Here is a 21,484-nt window from a genome sequence, read left to right on the forward strand (position 1 = left end):
TTTCTTTGCGTTTTTTATGTACTCCGGTAGTCGGATTGCTATCCGATGACATTTCTGGGTAGTTAAATCTGTTTCCAAAATACTTTGATGCAAAAATATACCGACGCTTAATAGTGCGTTGGTTAAATCTAGCACAAAACCGACAGCCAGGCACGTTGTGATCAGGGCCTAGGCAAGGAATACAGTACAAATGGAAGTCCTTATGAGGTATTTGTTTCCCACAAGTAATACAATTAACTTTTTCTGACATCGGTAAAAAGCAAGAAAAAAGTTTCCCCAACAGGGTACTTAGCTTTAGTGAAGACTTTGGTTCTGAAACTCAAACTCGAATTTTTCAGTAGTCGGCTGACTGGCACTTGCGAAAATGCTTCTGCTTCGGGCACCGCGCGGCAAAAAAGACTAAAGAAATTGGCGTCGGCTGCATGTTTTATATACCTGATGACCTGACATCATGGAAGAGAAGACAGCAAACGACGCAGGACCCAAGACTTTGGAATTCAGGCCGACTGAGGGCAACCTGCCAGCAGATTACCCAAATGTAATGACTGCAACAGTGAAACACAAAGAACATCTGCATTACTTGTTTTTAGTCTCTTCCTTCTAGAGGGTGCAAAGCTATTTAGAATATTCAAGAAAACTGTATTGAATTCATTTACATCATCTAAGGGAAAGATTTTTAGGAAGCTCCACTTAACAGATGACAGTAGCAATAAACATTTTTGGGTTAAACTTGTCAAGGTTGCGTGTTGTTTCATAAGCATGCTGTTTAAGTGGATGTGAGAGATGTCTGGTCATACAGACTGGGAGACTATCACAGTCTCTGACTGTGTAGCTGTGGTGGTATACTTGCTAATAGGGAATTTGATGTCTTGCTATAATGTGTGGGGCTATTAAGTAGTCGTGTGAAACCATATAAGTTCATGACAGATGTAGGAGCGTTAACAGTTTATGTCCAAGCAATTGACTTTCACATCACCTAGTAGTATTTTTCAACTGTGGAATTATTGATACCCAATATAGTATACCTTCTAGTATAGCTGTACTGTCACCAGGAGGGATGTAAAGGACAGTAATACTGCTGAACTGAATTTTGGTATTGGTTTGTTGTAAGGGGAAATGTAGTTGTTGGGAAATACTAGTAACTAATGCAGCTAATTCACAAGTCAAAACCTCGAGCTAGGCTTTGACACACAGAAGTAAGCCACTGACTGCAATACTTGCAATGTCACAATAACTACTTTTACTTTACTTTTGCCACCCCATGAAATGGTACAAAAATGCACAGAATAGATTTAGAATACTGTGCCTCTGTCTAGTAGTGACACAGTGAAGGTCCCCTTATATAATATAATTAGTTTACTGTGCCCCTGTCTAGTAGTGACACAGATGTGACCCCTGGGGTAAACTTACGATCTCCCATTCACTCATCAAGATTTCTTTTGAAGAGAGTCAGTGAGGGACTCTGCCTAACATGAACTGGGATCTTGTTCCAGAGAATGGGAAGCCTCTGGGTTATGAATCTATCCCTCCAGCATGTCCTATTCATACTTGTGCCGAGGTTTAAGTCTTTAGCTCTCGTGGTTCTGATGGATATGGATTTTTTGAGGTGGAGCATGTCCATCAGTTCCTGATTTAACATGGCCTTGTACGTCAGGCAGAGATCACCTCTGAGCAGGTGGCATGCTACTGAATAGAGCTGGAGTTTCTTTTGTCTGGCAGAATAAGACATATGTTGGAGACCCTTGATCCTCTTGGTGAGGTACTTTTGTGGTCTCTCCAGCTGTTGCAAATGCCGGGTGAGGTACATACCAAATAGGGCACTGTACTCAATCATGGGTCTGATGAGGGAGTAGGGGTACAATGACATCCTTGGATCTGGATGTGAATCCCTTCATGATAAGGTGTGCAAGGTAGAATGTTTTTCTAACCACTTTAGCAATGTGGGTGTCAAATGAGAGGTCGCTGTCAATTTGGGTCCCTAGGTCTCTGATTACTTTTTCCGTATTCAGTGGGTTGCTGTCTATGTGATAATTTGTGGGTACTTTGTTTTTCCCAAAGGGGATGACTATACATTTTTTTGGCATTTAGTTTAAGGCCATGACTCCGGCACCAGTTATCCGTTTCTGTGAGGCCTTTTTGTAGGATGTATGTGTCCACTGGTGTATCGACTATGGCGCCTAGTTTGCAGTCATCTGCGAATTTTGTCAGCCACAACCCTCCCATGTTTACTTTAACATCTGTGAAATAAATGCCGAACAAGAGGGGTCCCAGGACAGATCCCTGTGGGACACCACTTGTGACTGGCTTTGAGTCTGACATTGCTTCAGCAATTTTAACTTTATGGGTTCTGTACTTTAGCCAGTTTGCAACCCATCTAGTGAAATAAGGGTTTACGTTTAAGCTGCTGAGCTTATCTATGATGCCTGAGTGGGGTATTGTGTCGAAGGCCTTAGCCAAGTCCAGGTAGGCTGTATGGACTGCTTTGCCCTCATCAATGGCTCTACTGACTGTTTCGAAAAAGTCAACCAGGTTCAAAAGGCAGGATTCTGCCCTTTACAAAGCCGAACTGGGTGGGGTCAAGTGTCTGTAGGTCCCCAATGTCTCTGTTTATGAGTTCCATAATGATTCTTTCCATAGCTTTGCAGACCAGGCTGGTTAAGCTTATGGGGCGGTAGTTCCCAGGGTCTGTAGAGGTACCCCCTTTGTGGAGTGGGACCACTGTTGCTGTACGCCAGTGTTCAGGTACATATCCTGTATTAAGGGTAAGGTTAAATAGCATTTTTATGTGCGGGTTTAGCTCCTCTTGGAGTTCACGTAGTACGCAACCCGGGATACCGTCAGGTCCCATTGATGCTGTGTTTTTAGCTTTGTTGAGGGCGGCTCTCACTTGGACATCTGAGATGACAGGGAGATTACATTCAGCTGGGATAAGTATTTCTTCTTTTGGAGGTGAAGGAGGGGAGAAATTTGCACTGAAACTGTCAGCCAGAATGTTGGCAATATCTGTGGTTTCAGTGTATTTTTTGTTGTTGTGAACTAACTCTGAGCATATCTGTGGGTTTCCGCCCAGGTTTCTGACATAGCTGAAGAAGGCTTTGTGGTCATCTTTAGTGTCCTTAGCGATTTTTCTCTCAAAGTTGGCCTTGGATGTTTTTATGAGAGAACGTAGTTTTCTGTTAGTGTTGATCAGAGATGTCTTCCCTTTATGGGATTTTGCTCTGTCGTGCAGTAGCTTCCTTCTTTTGTTATACAATTTGTTAATGGCTGAGGTCCACCAGACAGGATGCTTGCCTTTGGTGGAGAGGGACTTGGATTTATTTGGGATTGCATGATCCATGCATTCTTGGAGATGTCCATAGAAAGCATTTGTGAAGGATTCGGCATTGTGGGATGTGGTATCCACTGGCCTAGTAGGCTTAAAGGATACCAACTCAGTCTTAAGAAGAGTGAAGTCTGCTTTTGAGAAGTTTTTCACTGTGGTCTTTTGTGCTGGGGGTGGAGGTGGGATATGTATACCCAGGGTGATTAGTTTGTGGTCAGATCTCACTAGTGAGGGGTATACCTCCGGTGTGGAGCATTTTGTCCCCATGTTTGTGATGATCAGGTCTAGTATATTATCTCCCCTAGTGGGAGAGGTGACTAGTTGTCCCAGTGCATTTGAATTTATGAATTCCAGGAACCTTTAGGCTAGGGTGTTAGGGCTAGAATAATGTACCCAAATCTATGTTTGGGTAGTTGAAGTCTCCCAGTATGATGGTATTTTGTGATACATTCATATCCTCCAATGTCTTCAGGAAGGCTGAGTGAGGTTCCTGAGATTGGGAGGGTGGTCTGTAACATGCTACCAGTTGTATAGCAGTTTTGCCTATGGTTAGTTGCACCTGTATGGTCTCTGATGCTTCATGTGTTGCTACTAACCTGGAGGTGTGGGTGTCCTTGATGAATATGGACACTCCCCCTCCCTTTGTGGTTCGGCCCGTGTTTTGGGGCCGAAAAGCATGATACGAGTTATAGCCTGGTAGCGCTGGGGTGCTCTCAGGAGCCTTGAACCAGGTTTCAGTTACTGCACAGACGTCGATGTTCTCCATACTAAGGAGTGCATCGAGTGCCTGCATCTTGAGATTTAGACTTCTGGCGTTGAGCAGCATTACCCTTAGTTTTTTTCCATTTTTGTTTTCTAAGGAGGTGGGTTTGTCTTTTGAGCCTTGCCTAAAAAAGGCACTATGGGGGTGGCAAGAGCCTTAGCCAATATCCGGAAGCCCAGTGGTGACAGGTCCAAGCCGTCCCTTGCGAAGCAGCGTGGCTTGTCCAACATGTCATCCCAGGCAGACAGACACTGGATCCCCTTAGAATGACACCAGTACTTGAGCCAATTATTAAAGCTGATCATCTTGTCTTTGTATTGTGGCATCATTCTTGGTGAGGGCAAGATGCTGTTCAGGGTCAGGGTCATACCAGCCTGGGCTACATAATCCGAGAGCTCCTCTATGTCTCTTTTCATGTAGTCCAGGGGAGGTACGTCTCAGGTCATTCACGCCAGCACGGACAATGACGGAGTCATATTTGTACTTGCTTTGGAGTGACCTGAGTGCGTGTGTTATGTGGCGGATCCTAGCTCCCGATAGGCAGCTCACAGTCAACCCTTTCCTTGTTCAGCCTGGTAAGCGGGACATCAGTGTGTCTGACTATAGAGTCACCTATTACTAGTGTATCAGGCGTGGTGTTTGGCCTTAAGGGCTGTGATTGATTGACACACTGATTTATTGAAGTATGTGTTGCATGTGTTTTGTTTTGAGGTGGTGGATTTTTGGATGTCTCCTTTGGGAGCCTCTGTTGTTTTGGTAAGTTTTTTATTAGAGCATCTGAGTATGTCTTTGTGTTTTTATGTGTTTGGTTTGCAGTTGTGGTAGGTCTATGTGAGACTGGGTTTGTTGTGTGTGTGTGGTTACCATCTCCTCCTGTCTGGTCATGCCAACCCTGAGTTGAGAGAGTTCAGCCTCCAGTTTGGCTATATAGTTGCATCTCTCACATGTATTTATGTTTGTTGGGAGGAGGAGAGGGTTGTCTGTGTACATGAGACAATTGTAGCATTGTCTCAAGATACCCAGATTAACCAGCTGAACTGGAGAGGACGCCAGTAATCTACCACTCGACATGCTAGAACAGTATAAGGGAGTGCTGTGCCTTTAAGGGAAGTGGATATTCACAGGGGTGGTAGGTGGATATAGTGCTTACTTAGTACGAGAGTGCTTACTTAGTAGAGAAGTTTTGAGAACAAGTGCTAGGCTTATAATATAGCGAGTAGTCTGATTATACTAAGAGTAGAGCTTCCTTAAGGGAAAATTTGAAGAGCAGACTTGGCGGAGCCAGAAGAAGTTTAACCGCTGCTATGCGCACAAACACGCAAAGCCGTGCAAACGCGGATTTTAAACAGGGAACTTCAAAAGAGCTAGAAATGGTCCAAAACAACCAATTACTACAGCTCTTGTGCTGAGGTCACTTCCTACAGGGACAGGTAGGCTGCTCAAGGCTCCCCACTCCCACTGGTGAGCAAAGAAACTTCCCCCTATCCAAGTAAGGTAATGGACAACACAGGAACTACACCACAGCCCAGAATACAGCAATGCCTGTAAACTGGTCTAAACTAGTCGAGGAGAGGCGGGAAAACAAGGATTTTTTTTTTGTTTTTTTTGTTTTTAGATAGAAACACACAGAAAATGCAGAAACAGTAATAAATCAGTTACACAGGCTAGCACACTTTAGTGGGCAGCCTCAACAGTTAAATTAAACAAACAAACAAACAAACTTTCGATCAAATTCGACTAATTTGATACCCGAAACCAGATACCAGCACTGGCTGAGGCTTCCAATCCACTACAAGGACAAAATCCTTTCAGTGTCAATGTAAGTCACCAAAATGAATATAACCAGCTTCTGGCAATGAAACAGATGAAGTCATAGGACCCATGGGTGAAGAAACTTTTTTCCTTAATGAAAATCACTCTCCACTGAATGAGTTCTTATCTTTTTAAGCTGAAGGTGAATTCCAAGTCGCCCTACTTCTCTCCCCAGAGCATAAGAAGTGGTCTCTCCAGTCTCCACCACAGAGATCCCACTGCTCTGTCTGGCTGTGAGTACACACAAACCCTACCCTTCCCTGGGAGAGGTGAGCAGGCTAAGCTCCTTCACTCCTCCTCCCCCCTTGCTTAGCTCTTCCACTGCTGGGCCCTCTAATCAAACCCGGGTCCTCTAATCAAACCCTGGTCATCTAGGTAACAGTTAGGGCTCTATCCCTCTGTGCCACACATCTAGGCTGAAAACACTGAAGGGAATGACAGAACACATGAGAAACATCATGCATACCTACATGCATGGTGGTACAAGGCTTCACTGGTCTGTGCAGGGAATGAAAGATGCTGCTGCTTTTTTTTAATAATTGAAGACTGAAGGGAAAACCAAGGTAAGAAGGATAACCTAAATGCTATGATTTAATGTTACAGTGAATGTTTTCACATATGATACATGCATGTCCAATTGCAAATTAACCAGAATGACTAATGCATATCTTAATGAGAATCCAAAATCAGGAAGTGCCCTTGGCACCTTGGAATCAGGATCTTCAGCATTCCCGCAGGATATTTTGCTGGGGCAAAGAGTTCCACTCTACTCCTAAAGTTGAGTATCTTGGATGGAGACAGCCATCAATGCAACACAGAGGCAGACAGCAAGTGCTGTTAACTGCATATGCTACAATCATCTTATATGAAGATTCCAAGCTGGTACACTTGAGTGCTCATGAAGTGTGGAAAATGTTTACAGCCACTGTGTGCAGCACAAAAGAATATCTACTCTGTACACCTACACTGTATAATCACTTTGGATTATCTACTCTCTAATGAAGTCAGAACCTTGGCAGTACACCTCTTCTTATAGTAAAACTACAACTGGAAGAACTAACTGTCAAGGTAGTATGTGAAGAAAGATCATCATCCAGGGCAAAAGGGAATTGTGCAGAAAGCATGGTTCATGAAGAAAGATGCAACAGACAGAAATACATGCACACGAAAGTTGTGACATTGATATAGCTTTCAGGGAATTTGTACATACCATTAGCTACATATGTGATCTTGCATAGGATGTTGTCTCGGCTGATCTCCTGGTTACCCTCAGGAGGACTCACCAGTGTCTGACAGATCATTGCAATATTTATTTTGGCACGAACACATCGATTATTTGACTGAAAAATAAGTAAATGCATTAGTATGCTTACAATTCACAAAACTACATATAACAGCATAAGAGAAAAAAGCTAAAGCAAGAGAATAAACAGTACAAAGCACAAGCACTATTATTTATTTATTTATTGACATTTGTTTACCGGTAAAGTCCGACTGGGCCTGAAGCCTATTTTCAGCAGAGGCCAGGGGAGAAAAGCTCCACAGAAAAATAAACAAAATACAATAACTAGACAGTACAACAGTATGCATACAGTAAGATAGAGAACACACATCATGTAGTTAGTCTATGCAAAGTAGTATTCAGTACAGTTTTCTAGTAGATACAGGTTCAAAAAGAAAAACACACAAGCATTTCAGTGAAGATCACTGCGAGAAAAATAAAATTAATACTATGTTCATATTAAATAATAGTTATGAACAAATGAGATTTCCTATTTTTGAGTAGTAATAAAAACTGACGAGAGGGAGAAAATGAGGAGTGGACAGTGTGTTGAGAGAGTTATACATATCTTGTCAGTCAGGATTGGTGCAGCAGCAATGCCAGTTCTTGGATAGATGTTCAAATAGTAGTTTGAAATTGGCAGATTCAGGTGTGTTTTGGAGGGTGAGGGGCGGACAGTGCCATAATTTAGTTATCTGATTTGAGAATAGGGCTTTACCGTGAGTGTTGTTAGCTTTGTTTACTGTGAGAAAGTTTCTGTCTGCAGATCTTAGACTTCGTGGGCATGAGTAGGGAACATCAGGTTCCTTGATGGATGATGATATTTTATGTAAATTTCAGTTGGTATAAATGGAGAAGGTTAGGTAGCTTGAGCCAATTTAATTTATGTACAGGAATACAATGGTGGGTTTGGTGGGAAGGCTGGCTTCGAAGTGGGCTATTTTTGTTGTAGCAAGTTTTCAATTTGGTTAAGTCTGATTTTTTTTTAATTTGGTAAAGAGGGGGGGAAAGCATACAGCAGCAAAGAGGGGAGGAAGGTTCTGGATATGGCTAGTCTGGTACTGTCAGTGAGGAATGGCTTGCTTCTGTACAGTGAGCAAAGTCTGATGTGAACTTTCTTAATTGTGATGGCTATGTGTTGGTCAAATCTGAGTTTATTGTCGATTGTCATGCCAAGGAGTTTTGTATGCTCAACTGGTTGGATGACTGTGTTGTTTGCTGAGAGAATGGTGAAAGGAGGTGTGGTTGGTGAAGGTTTGCTACTGGTAAATAGCATTAACTGTCTTTTTGTGCTGTGGATGAGGCTAGATCATTGGAGAAGACGGTGAAAAGAAGGGGTCCTAGTATGGACTCTTGGGGCAGTCTGACCGAGACAGGCAGAAGTGGTGAGAGTTCGGATTTCCATCGTACTGCTTAATGTCGGTCAGAAATATAGCTTAGGAACCAGGAGAGAGAAGTTTTTGATAGGTTTAGTTAGGCAAGAGTACTAAGGAGTTTCTGATGGGAGACTGTCAAATCTGCTTTTGACATGTCTAGAAAGATTGATGCTACTTGCTGGTTTGAATTTCTCAGCTGGTTGATTGTGTTAGAGAAATTAATTAGGGCTGTGGTGGTGCTGTGTTTCGGTCTGAAACCGTGCTGGGAGGGAGAAAGAAGGTTGTGAGAGAAAGTATAGTTTTGTACCGACCATAAATGTAGATGTTCGAGTTTATACCCTGCTGCAGTCATCACACTCGGGCAGCCTAGATCCAAGCCAGACACCGAGGCCTCGACTGGGCCGGTCGCCGGTTCTCCGGCTTTCATTGAGGCGCCTACGCAGCCCCTGGCTACCGCTGCATTGGATCCCCAGACCGCTTTGGATCCCCCAGCAGAGAGTTCTAGGCCGACGCAGCCATTTTCTTTAGGCTCTACCGACAACATTGCAGTAGGGAAAGCTGGTGCTGTAGAAACACCTTCGGTTTCTGAAGGTGTCTTCAGACCGACTACTCTCACCATAAAATCTTATGCTAAGCTTAAGACTCCTCTAAAATCAAAAAAGCCTATACTTCAGTCTCCAGGTCAAGGCCCTATGCCTAAGAAACAGATGCTTAAAATGGCTGAAGATTTGATTTCTTTGATCAGGCCCCCCCCCCCCCAACAAAAGGCCTAGACAAGAGGAGGATTATGCCTCCTCTGATCAAGTGTCTGTTTCCTCAGGCTCCTCTGAGGAACAGGATTACTCCTTTCCCCCTTATGAAGATTCTGATGCTAAAGACTCCATTCCCTCAGCTTCTCCCCCTGAAGACTATTCCTTTGGGGAAACCTTACATACCATGAGGGAACATTTCCACTGGGAAGGTCAGGACTACTCCGACACAAAGAAAAGGCTCCGAGAGTTTCTTTTACCCCCCCAGCACAGACCACTTGCTATCCCCCCAGTTTTGGACATTTGGACATTGTGGATGATGTTTTCTTAGAATCTAGTCTAAATCCAGATTCTCTGCCTCCTGCTCCAGCCAAACCTGATAGATAATATAGAGTGCCTGACTCTCACAAATTCCTATACAAAAGGCCTGTTGCTGATCCAGAGACAATCTCCCAGGGTCCCAAAGGGGCTAAGGCTTCTATGGCTAAAAATCCTAAACCCTCAGAAAGGGACTCCAGAGCACTAGATAGGTGGGGGAAGAAGGTTTACACCTCAGCTACTCTAGCTATGAGAGCACTAAATTGTCAATTTCACATGCTTAAATACCAGCAATTCCTAATGTCTCAAATAAAACAAAAGATGGGCACGCACCCTCAACAGTCTGAATTCAAGGAAATGCAAGATCTGTTGCATGCAGCTGAACAGGTGGGCAAACATACTTTACAATGTGGTTTTGATGCCTTGGAAGCTTCCTCTAGAGCAGGTGTTACTGGGTCTGTTATACGTAGGCATGCTTGGTTAAAGGAACAAACTCTGCCTGATCATGTTAAAGCAAAGTTACTGGATGCACCCTTACACAGAGGGGTAAACACAGGCACCCAAGGGGCAGAGGACAAGCACAAATCCCTTACAAACCTCGCCAATGGGGCACTGCAACACAGAAGGGAGGAGGAGACAGGTCCCAAACTACTAGAAGGCAAACACAATGACTTAAACCTCAAACTGCCAAGCAAAACTCTCTTGGCAGCTCCCTAGGGAGGAAAATTAGCACTTTTTGCAGACAACTGGCACATCGTCACAAAGGACAAATGGGTCCTAGACATTATCTCACACGGATACAGATTCCATTTACACACCTTGCCAAGGATAAAAGGAATGCCAAACCTGCCACAAAATCAATGAAGACAGCTGAACATTGCATACATTGAAGGTTTAGATGGCCGACCAGTGGAAATGTCAAATGTATGGAATGTGATACAGGTAAGTGGGGTTGGTGGTGAGTGAGTGAGTGAGTGTGTGTATATGTATGTGAGTTAAGGTTAGGGTGGTGGGGCCGAGTGAAGGATGGGTGTTGTGTGTTTGGGTGTGAGATGGTGCATTTTAGGGTAAGGGTTAGCTTAGGGGATAGACGTAGTTTTGTGTGTGTGCGTTTTGTGAATGTCTGTGTTTGTCTTGTGCAGACAGACTGTTACAAGGTTTTAATGACCTTAACATGTAGAGTTAGGGTTGGGGGAACGAGAAGCATTAAGGTTAGCATCCATTATTAAAGCGGGCAAGGGAGACTGCTCTCCTGCAAAGGTCTGGCCATCATGTCCAACAACTTATTGGAAATTTTGGATAATGAAGACAGAGATACTGTCGCTCGTCCCTCTCTAACATGGATGACAAACAGGCGGGGTACTTCGTTTAGATGCTTTATTACACAGAAACACATCAGAATGGATAGCAGTATCATAAAATATAAACAAACTGATTAACAGATAGACCTTACAGACATACATGCTTACATCTCAACAGCTTACTACAAAATGGCAGTTAGGCTCGCATGTGCTCAGTATTTATACACTTGTGCAAGCCATTAGAAACAGTCTTAAAGATACATACACACACACAGATCTACATCCTCCCTCGTAAAAAGACTGCCCTTAGTAGAAAATAACACTAGAGTTAGACATACATTACTATAGACATTAGACACAAACACAATGTTCATGTCTAAGTTGCCATGCATCTATAGCATGCTCTGGAGATGTGACCGGATCTCGTAACATAACAATCTGGACTAGGTTTAGCAACAGGGACAGTCTTCAGTGAAAAATTCACATCAGGAACTTCTGGATTCATCACTGGAACAGGACAACTCTCTGGAACTTCCTCTGGAACTGGAACACTGGACAATTCACTCTGAGATAGAGTGTTTTTCTCACAGGCTATATGCTGTGGTACAGACTCAGACACTGGCATCAAATGTTTCCGATTCCACCTAAACTCTACTCCTTGTGATTCCACAATGTATGATGTTGGCTCTGAGCAAATATTCTTCATGACGCCAATCTGATCATAACCTTTGGACATCTGCATCGTTACCACTTCTCCCTCTCATAATGGATTAAGCGGTTTTGCTGGTCTTATTGTAGTAGGACTTCTGGGTTAAACGCTTCTTCAACAGATTGGTTTTCACTGACTACTTCTTCACATATAGAACCAACAATTGACTACAGATTGGTAATGTGGTTCCGGTTTGTCTCGACAGAACTCTGGGCAGGTGAACAGAGATGTTTATCGCGAGGAATATTTCTGAAATTGAAGGGATTCAGGAAACCATTAACTACAGTCTCTCTTCAACTTCTCTACTAACTGTTTTGCACTTTGAAATGCATGTTCTGCCAAACCATTTGACCACAGATACTCAAGGCTATGCATGACATGAGTAAAGTCCCACTCTGTCAAGTCTTTTGAACTGTTGGCTTGTAAACTGTGCGCCACTATCAGAAAACTTTGCGCGGACTACCATGGACTGCAAAATGATGCTTCATCTTAGTGATGACAGTATTGGATGCTAGATTAGGAAGTAGGTCAATCTCGAACCAATTTGAATAAGAGTCTACTAACACCAAATAACGTTGACCATTTCATTCAAAAATGTCGGTAGCTACTGTCGACCAAGGTAGTTCAGAAATCTGGCTTAGCTGAAGTGTTTATTCCTGCTGATGTGGCTTACTACCAATACACACAGAACAAGAAGGCCAAAATACTAGACCTCTCGCACTTCTTTTGGTAGAGTGCTGGGTGACCAGAATGCAAGACAGTAATGTAGTCTTGCTGCAAGGACTTTAGAACAATTACTTTTGGACCTTTCATAATGATACCATTGTCAGACAAAATCTCATCTCCGTATGGAAAAATAAGGTTGCACTTCTTGAGGTAAACTAGATTGCTTTGATGGTCCATCCTTGTTGAAGTGGGTGAGCCTCTCTACAACTGGATCTGTGGCTGTATGATCTCTCAGCTCATCAAGATGTGTGGAAGAAAAATTTCTCACTTCCATGACTTCAAAATCAAGGTTCCCATTCTCATGCTGTTCAGTGGTGATTCTGTGGGAAGTACATGTATATGGTCAAACACAAATTGCTCGAGCAGGTATGGCCGAAAGGAGTGCGGCAACATTTCAAAACTGCGATTGCAAGTGTTGCGAATTGCAAAATCCTGTCCCCTTTTTGACCCATGTTAGCACTCATTTTAGGGTGCAGAGCGGTTGGAAATGTCGAATTCAGTGTTTTTACGACATTCCAACCATTCAGTGTTATGGGATTCATGGATAAAAGTTGTTCAAATGCATGGTCGAGCAATTTGCGCTCAACCATATGAATGTAAAATGTTTCTGGGTGATCTGGACAATGTATCAGCAAGATAAAGAAGTTTGCCCTTCTTGTAGACAAGAGTGAAATTACACTTTTGCAATCTCATCATACTTTGCAATCTGGCTGGAGTGGTACGCATAGGCATTCTCAAAATAGTGACGAGGTTGGTGGTCTGTTTTGATCTGGACAGGTCTACCATAAACATAATCACGGAACTTTGAACATACAAACACAATTGCCAAAAGCTCTTTCTCGATCTGAGCATACTGCATTTCAGTTTGGGTAATAGTTCTCGATGCACAGGTAACAGGTTGACCCTCTTGTAAAATGACTGCACCTAGACCAAATTTTGAAGCATCACATGAAAGAGTGACTGGTTTGTGAACATCATAGTATCTGAGAGTTGGTGGACTGGCAATTTTCTGTTTCAGGACTTCAAACACTCTTTGGTGCCGTTCCAACCAAGACCAGGATATATCTTCATATGTCAGCTCTCTGAGTGGTGCTGACATTTGATTCAAGTCTGGAATGAAGCCTAGGTAGTTAACCATGCCAAGAAAACGTTGAAGGGCTTGAACATTGTCTGGAGCTGGCATTGCGAAAATCGCTGTTAACTTAGAAGGGTCTGGTCGTAGGCCTGAACTGGTAAACAAATGACCAACATAAATAATCTCTAGTAGCCTGAATTTGCTTTTCTGTGGACTGAACTTAAGATTCACCTGATGTGCTCTTTCCAGAAATTTTCTGAGGTTTCTGTCATGCTCAGCTTTACCATTACCTCCTACTAGTATGTCTAATATAACAGCACAAGGATACCCAGAAAAAATTTGCTCCAGTGCACGTTGAAAGACTTAACTTGCACAATTTATCCCAAATGGCATTCTCAAAAATCTGTACCTGTCAAACGGAGTACTGAAAAGTAATTGGCAATGAAGATTTCTTGTCAAGCAAAATTTGCCAAAATGAACTCTCTGTATCTAAGACAGAAAAAACAGCGGCATTTGGCATCAAAGCAGCGACTTCTTTGACTGTATGCATTGGATGATGAGGTCTTTTTAGTGCTTTATTCAATCCTTGTGGATCAATAAATATTCTGATGTCATCTGAGCTTTTCTTATGAGCTACACCATAGAAGATAACCCACTCAGATGGTTCATCTACTGGACAAATCACACCTTGTTGCACTATTTCATCTAGCTAGGCTTTGACTCTGTTCTGCATAGCTACTGGAACTTTCCGGGTTGGCCTGATAACTGAACTGACATCTGGGTCTATCTTCATGGAGTACACAACTGGAAGCTTACCTAGTTTGTCTTCGAAAAGAACACTATAGGTAGATAAAATATGTTGGGTGAAATTAGAGTAGTGGTCTTTCAAGTTAACATGTTGGACTTCCTTATTAAATGAAAGCATTCCCATTTTCAAACTGTCTCTGAGCCCTAATAATGACTGGACATGCTTCTTGATCACATAAAACAACAAGTCGTAACTTCTCCCAGCAAAATAACATGGAAGCATTACTGAGCCTTCAGTCTGAATTTCTTCACTTCCGTAAGCGAGAAGCTTCACACATTGCCAAATCAAGCTTTTCACCATTACATACTCTAGCAAATGTTTCTTCTGACATAACATTGCACTTGGAAAGTGTGTCAACTTTGAGATCTATGGGTTTTCCATTTATCTGTCTGAACAGTACAAAATACTTCATTCTTTGCCCTTAAATTTACTGCAGTAACCATTTCATTAAGCACTGACACACCATCAATATAAAAAGTAGGGTTGCAGCTTTCTAACTGATCAACCCGTTTCTTTGGATGTTGCCTTTTAATAAAAGAATGTGCGCCCTTTGATTTACAAAACCTCTTGAAATTATTCCACTTATTGCATTTATGGCATTGCTAACCAAAAGCTAAACATTTTCCCCTTTTAGACTCATGAGTTCCACCACAATTACGACAGCTGGCAATGAAACTAGGCTGGGGCCCATGCTTTCAGTTTGCTGACTCAATCTTATGCTTCACTAAGATTGTGTGAACTCTGGAACTTGCTGGAAAGCTCTGGGGTCTACCAGTGGATGCTGCAGGGGCTACAGTTGCACCCATGTGCTTGGGTCTGTTTCTTTTAACCATGTACTGCATACTATAAACATGAGCTCTACAAGTTATTGGAAGCATGCATCTCTCATTTGTAAGCATATTTGTGTACTTTTCTGTGAGCTTGTATATCTGACAAATCTCAATGGTCTTATTCAAAGTTAAATCACTGTCACAAAGCAAAATCTTTCTCATAGCATCTTATTTAATACCACACACATCTGACTTATCCATTCATCCCTTAAATCACCAAATCTGCATGTTTTACCCTTATTTCTCAAGTCAGTTATATACGCTGCAAAAGTTTCACCAGGCTTTTCATCCCTTGGGTAAAATAAGTGCCATTCCATTGTAATGTTTGTCTGGGGCATACACATTCCTCTAAATTTACGTTTTAAGCAATCAGGGTCCCCTCTTGACTCAGCTGGTACAACAATATGACTGTTTTCCCCCTCTCCAGCAAAGACAGCAGGTGCACACACAAATGAACACTCCCATTCAATGGCTTCTGACACAGCTAAATTAAATAGAATAAATGCTTTTGTACGGTCATCTTTACTAAAAAATTAAGCCTGTATGAAAATGTCGTACTCTTGCTCAAACACTCTCCAGTTCTCTGAATATTATTGTCAGACACAAGTGCATGGGTTTTTGAAATCAGTCTGCCATGCCAACAAATTGTGTGTTTGGGCATACAGTGAAAATACGGCCCTTGTGATTATGTACGAACAAGCTGTGCTGTGTGCCTGTAACAACATTCAGATGCACAATAAACTCTTTGAAATAATGTACTTTGTGAAATATGCTCTGAAATGGCTGCAACTTACAAAATAACTTTACTGTAATACTGCACAAAAATGTTAACACTTCATACACTTCTGATGACTGATATCTTTAATACGAAAAACATGTGCTTAGCATAAGTGCGGTCATTTCCTTTTGTTTTATTCGTTTTAAGCAATTCGGACATTATTTCATTTTCCGTTGTAATCCGAATATTTTTATCAATATTGTACATACCAGTTTAAATATCATTTAGTGTGTTCTGTATGCTTCATTTCATATTTTGTGAATAAGAAATTATTTGAGCAAGTTTTAATATCTGAAATTCGTTTCTGACCTGTTTTGCGAATTATACATGCAGTAGGGATGATCTACTCCTATATATTCCTCCAGTGTTAACAGAGTGCCCTTTCTGTCCAGAATCTCAATTTCTGGATCCCATTCTGACACCATGTCGCTTGTCCCTCTCTAACATAGATGACAAACACGCGGGGTAGTTTGTTTAGATGCTTATTACATAGAAACACATCAGGATGGATAGCAGCATCATAAAATATACACAAACTGATTAAAAGACAGATCTTACAGACATACATGCTTACATCTCAACAGCTTACTACAAAATGGCAGTCAGGCTCGCACATGCTCAATATTTATATACTTGTGCTAGCCTTTAGATAGCTTCTTAATGATGCACACACACACTGATCTACAGATGCCAATATTCTTTAACAGAAGTGATGCTTATCCAGAGTGAACTGGAGGTACATGTTGTTGTTGTCTTTCGGCTTTTCCCAGTTAGGGGTCGCCACAGCGTAACTCCGGTCCGCTAATGATTGACAGTAGATTTTGACGAACGCTGAGGTGCCAGCTCGACGTTCAACCTTCAACGAAGGCACGCCCACTTACGCATGTCTTTCGAACATCCACCCAACCACGGGGAGAACATGCAGACTCCACAAAGAAGGCACTCCAGCAGAGAATCGAATGGGAGAACCTCTTGCTGTGAGGCAACAAAGCTACCGCTGCACCACCGCAGAGATCTCAAATACTGACATGTCAAAAGGCATAAATCATGTCCATTAACACCATCCAGGCATAATTTCCCTCAGGGTGACTATCAAACTGAATATGACAGATGTGCTGGCTGAAGCTGCTGAGCTTCACACAATGGGTCAAAAATCATCTGTCCCGCTAGTGACCAAGAACAGGAGTGAGAACAAAACCTCAAGCCCTCCTCCAAATTTAGGATAGCCTCTACAGTTCCTCAGAACAATACAACTTGGGTTTGTCCTAAAATTTCTGATGAAATGAAACAATCTACTACTATTAACAAAACTCTTTCTTGGGTAGGACCAATAAGCTCCAAAAAGTGTCTAAGAGTGATTGCATATAGAATACACTGATCTCTAGTGATGTTCATCAAGAAAGAACAAGCTTGGAGAACCCAGAAGTCCCCAACCCTAATTCAGGACTGTAGTAAAGTAGGCAGTGAAGTTTATATTCTTGGATGAGTAAGTCAACAAAGGAAAGGGCAATGCTGTGTCATGCTTAGCAGTCATCTATACAGTTGGGAAGGAGACATCTTTCAGAAACAGAAGGGAAAGAAGTACAAGGGGAAATCAAACAATTTACAGAGAGGTAAGGGCTTGTTTTGCCTAAGGTGATTGGCTAGACCTGCATAGACAGAATGAAAATAACCTCTCTCAAGAAAAGGGCAACTAGAATCTTATTCCTGAGCTACTCCTTCAGGAAGAATAATCCAGTTGCTCTGTCTTGTGCAGAACTATGCTGAAATCAGTTTCTCTGAAAAATGTAGAATTGAAATTAGTGTGAAACATGGCATCCCATTGCAGAAATGTCAAATACAATCTTAAGAAAATCCTCCTTCAGTCCAGACTGTAGAAGGTCCTTAAGCTTTTCCAAGGTCTTCTTTACCAAATGCTATTGGAATAAGGGTAGGTGAAACCAATAACTAAGTGTCAAAAGTTTCACTCTGCTAGAGAAGTACATTCTTGCCACACCTCCCCAAAGCTTCAGACTCTCTCTCAGATGTTAAATTGGCAAAATATTCGGTGTACGATACATAAGTTAGACTGAAGAGATCACAAAGGGAGTCACCCCTGGAATGCTTATGCAAGCTGTGCTACTCATTCAGGCCAGGGCATGTAAATGGCATCTGTTACCTTAGGTGCAGAAGGGGGTAGAGAAAGCATACTTTCAAGCTAAACAGACAGCATCAGTCTGACTGGCTCCATAGAATGGATAACCCAGGGCTATTCAAGCTTGTTCTGAAGAAACTTTAACAAGCAGATTAACCAGGGGCTTGGGATACGTCTAAACTGTCCCTCAGATCTCTGAAAGGCCTATCCTAAAAGAGTGGGTCATTCTTGTGGACTCATTACCCTTGTCTGTCTCTAAGAAAATGACCTCAAGATCAACAGAATCGCTGTGGCACCTAGACTGCAAGTTAGATGCTTCAGGCAACACTTTAGACCTTCCTATCTGGTCTACTAGGAAGAATCCCAGTGTAAAGCACCCAGGGAGTCAGGCATCAGAAGATGACCAAAACAAAGAGTCTTAGAAGGTTGAGTCCTAAAGCATCAAGGCACCAAAGTTGGCCTATAGTCCAAACAATAGTATTAGGTGATGGTCTGAAAGGACAACCAAGAGGTCTCTGAACAAATGTTCACAATACAGATATTCCTGATACAAACAATGGAAGCAGCCTCACTTTTGATGGACTGGCCTGTGAAAGTAGCATTTTAAAATGGGTGACTACTGCTGGAATAAAAAAAGAAGGCTAATGCAGTTATAAGTCCACTTGGAGAAGGTTTATTTAGCAAATGGCAACCTTCTACATGAAGCAATGAAGACAAACCAATGTCCTGTCACTTCGAACTCCAGCACACAGTTCAAGGTCAATCTGTGCTGATGGTGTGTGTCAAAGATGAGATGGCCTCTTTTACATTTTTCCATAAGAAATAAGAAATGTAAACAGACTATTTTAACCCCTTTACTAACTGCCATTTTCAAGAGGACGGTCTTGAAGAGCTTGCCATTTTAGCTTTCTGCACATACATGACTATCTCCAAAATTGTCGATCATTGTTTCATGAATATTTCAGTGATTGCAATAATTATGTATAAACAAACTGTGCTACCCTTTGAAGACAACAGAGCAGTTATCCACCTCAAATTTAATGAGGTCAGTTTAAAGTCATTTATATAAAAGTGATGTTTCCATTGTGTTTAATTAGTTACTATTTTCTTTTTAGTGTCCTTCTAAATATTAATGATTAAGTGGAGTATATGCTTTACAGTCTACCCACAAGTTTAAGTTAACAAAAGTCTAATCTTTCTCAGCCACTTTTTTCTTGCAAAGCCATAATTTACAAATGCTACTGATGCTTTATAATCTCACATTTATTCACTAATTTCAGTACAGATGGTCTTCATCCTGTTCATCTCCATCTCGCAACACCACACTGGTGGTTCTAGTCAATTTCTGTGCTTTTTTTGTCTCTTGAGCATTTCCTTTGGAACACTGGAACTGGATAAGTCTGTGTATGAGCTTCATTGTCAAAAGAATGAGAAGCAGAGTCTCATTCTGTCTGATGGCTCTTTTTTTTTTTTTTTTAATAAACATTCATATTTCATTCTTAGCCTGTTATACATCAAAAATGTTTTTGATCTTCCAGGAAAAAAATATTCTGAAGACAGATGGATACAGCAGCTTCAGTCTCACGCATGCCTACGGACATCAACCGGCTGCTGGGATAAATTTGCATCTCTTCTACCTGATGTACAGATAACAGTCATTTTCCAGAAACTGTCTGCTGTCTTCAGTTTTTAATATTTTCCCTTTCTGCCATAGTGTTGTCAGGACCAACTTTTTTTTTGTTGGTATGACTGCATTTTTACTAAGTATTGGCTGCCTTCTTATGGCCAGGTTTGGAGCATACACTCGATGTGCCCTTTCAATTAAATCCTACTGTGGATACCAGTCCAGTTGCTTATTTGTGCTTTCATAAGGTTAATACAGTCTGTTCCTTACAGTTTCTCTAGTACAGCAGAAAATGAGAAGTTATGTACCTACCATAACGTTCCATGTTAGTTGTCTTCTCTCGCCTTCTTTCTTGCTTGATGGGTTCGGAGCCGATCCTCGGCTCCGACTCGGCACTTGCTAAGCTCGAGAGTCACTTTTACCAGCTCGAGGCAGCCCCATATCCCATGATGCAAGGCGGTAAGTACCCAGATCTCGTTTGATAACAAAGGGCAATAGCACCTAGCATAAACACCTCCCAAAGGAAGAAGGAAGAAAGAAAAACTTGCAGGATGGAAGAAGGACCAGCTCTGTATGGTCTTCAGCATCATAACTCTTTGTAGAGAAAGGTCTGTCCAGGCCTGGGGGAAGGAGGGAGGGTCGCAAGAAAGAAGGCGAGAGAAGACAACTAACATGGAACGTTATGGTAGGTACATAACTTCTCAATGTTAAGTTGTCAATCTCGCCTTCATTCTTGCTTGATGGGACCGCGTCCCTAGCACCTCTATCCTGGGTGGCTCAATGGAACAGACTCTTGAGGACTGTAGAGCCAAAACTGTCTCTGTCCCTGGAGGCCAAGTCCAATTTGTAATGGGAAACAAAAGTATGAGGAGTGGCCCAAGTGGCCGCTGCACAAACAGTGTCTAAAGGAAGTCTAGCTTGAAAGGCTGTAGAAGTAGCTAAGCTTCTGGTTGAATGTGCTTTAGGTTTTGAGCACAGCTGTTTTCCCCTGAGCCGATAAATTTCAGAGATGACAGAAGAAAGCCATCTAGATAAGGTCACTTTTGAGACAGGAAGGCCTTTCTTGTTATCAGCATAGGAAACAAAGAGTTGATCGGATTTCCTAAATTGTTTAGTTCTGTCCAAATAATATCTGAGTTGTCGATGGACATCAAGATAATGTAGTTTTTGTTCCGATCTGTTAGAATAATTTGGAAAAAATACAGGAAGATCAATGGATTGATTTAAATTAGTCTTTGAGGCGACCTTAGGCAAAAAGGTCGGATTAGTTCTCAATGACACTCTGTCTTTGTGAAAGACCAAATAGGGGGGGCGAACAGAAAGAGCATGAAGTTCAGACACCCTCCTGGCCGATGTAATAGCTACCAGGAATAAGGTTTTCCATGAAAGAAATTTCAGGGAGCAAGAAACAGCTGGCTCGAAGGGGGGAAGAATCAAGGATGTCAGCACTAAATTTAGATCCCATTGAGGAGGAGGACTCCTGACTGGAGGCTTCAGGAGGAAAATTCCTTTCAAGAAGGCTCTACAAAGCCTGTGGGACATAATATTGTGATCTGCGAACCCGACATGAAAGTTCGAGATAGCAGCCAATTGAACTCTAACTGTAGAAGAAGAAGAGCCTGCATGAAAAACCTCCGCTAAGAAATCCAAAACTGCCTGAACTGGAGCAGTGAAGGGATCAATATTCTTGGCTTTAGCCCAAAAAGAGAAATGCTTCCATTTGCTTGTATAAATCCTTCTGGTAGAGGATTTTAAGGAAGCTACTAGAATGTCTCTAACGGGTTTAGAGATCAAAGGAAGCCTGGCTAAGGAAGGAAGTGGAGCAACCATGCTGTGAGGTTGAGAGAAGGGATAGACCGGTGCAGCTGACCAGATTG

The 21,484-nt window shown here is 42.1% G+C and overlaps 1 protein-coding gene across 2 annotated transcripts in view; it reads right to left on the reverse strand.

Moving 5' to 3' along the window:
• The window catches only part of CERT1 (ceramide transporter 1), a 2,527,843-nt gene that overhangs the window by 123,100 nt on the left and 2,383,259 nt on the right, over positions 1-21,484 (reverse strand). For both annotated transcript variants that reach the window (XM_044063956.1, XM_044063957.1), the window contains one exon: positions 7,108-7,237. In XM_044063956.1, coding sequence (XP_043919891.1) covers positions 7,108-7,237 — 130 coding nt within the window. The remainder of the gene's footprint in view (positions 1-7,107; positions 7,238-21,484) is intronic.

Source organism: Protopterus annectens, chromosome 2.part2 (assembly GCF_019279795.1).
Source record: "Protopterus annectens isolate FY-2018-M chromosome 2.part2, PAN1.0, whole genome shotgun sequence".
Classification (NCBI taxonomy): domain Eukaryota; kingdom Metazoa; phylum Chordata; order Ceratodontiformes; family Protopteridae; genus Protopterus; species Protopterus annectens.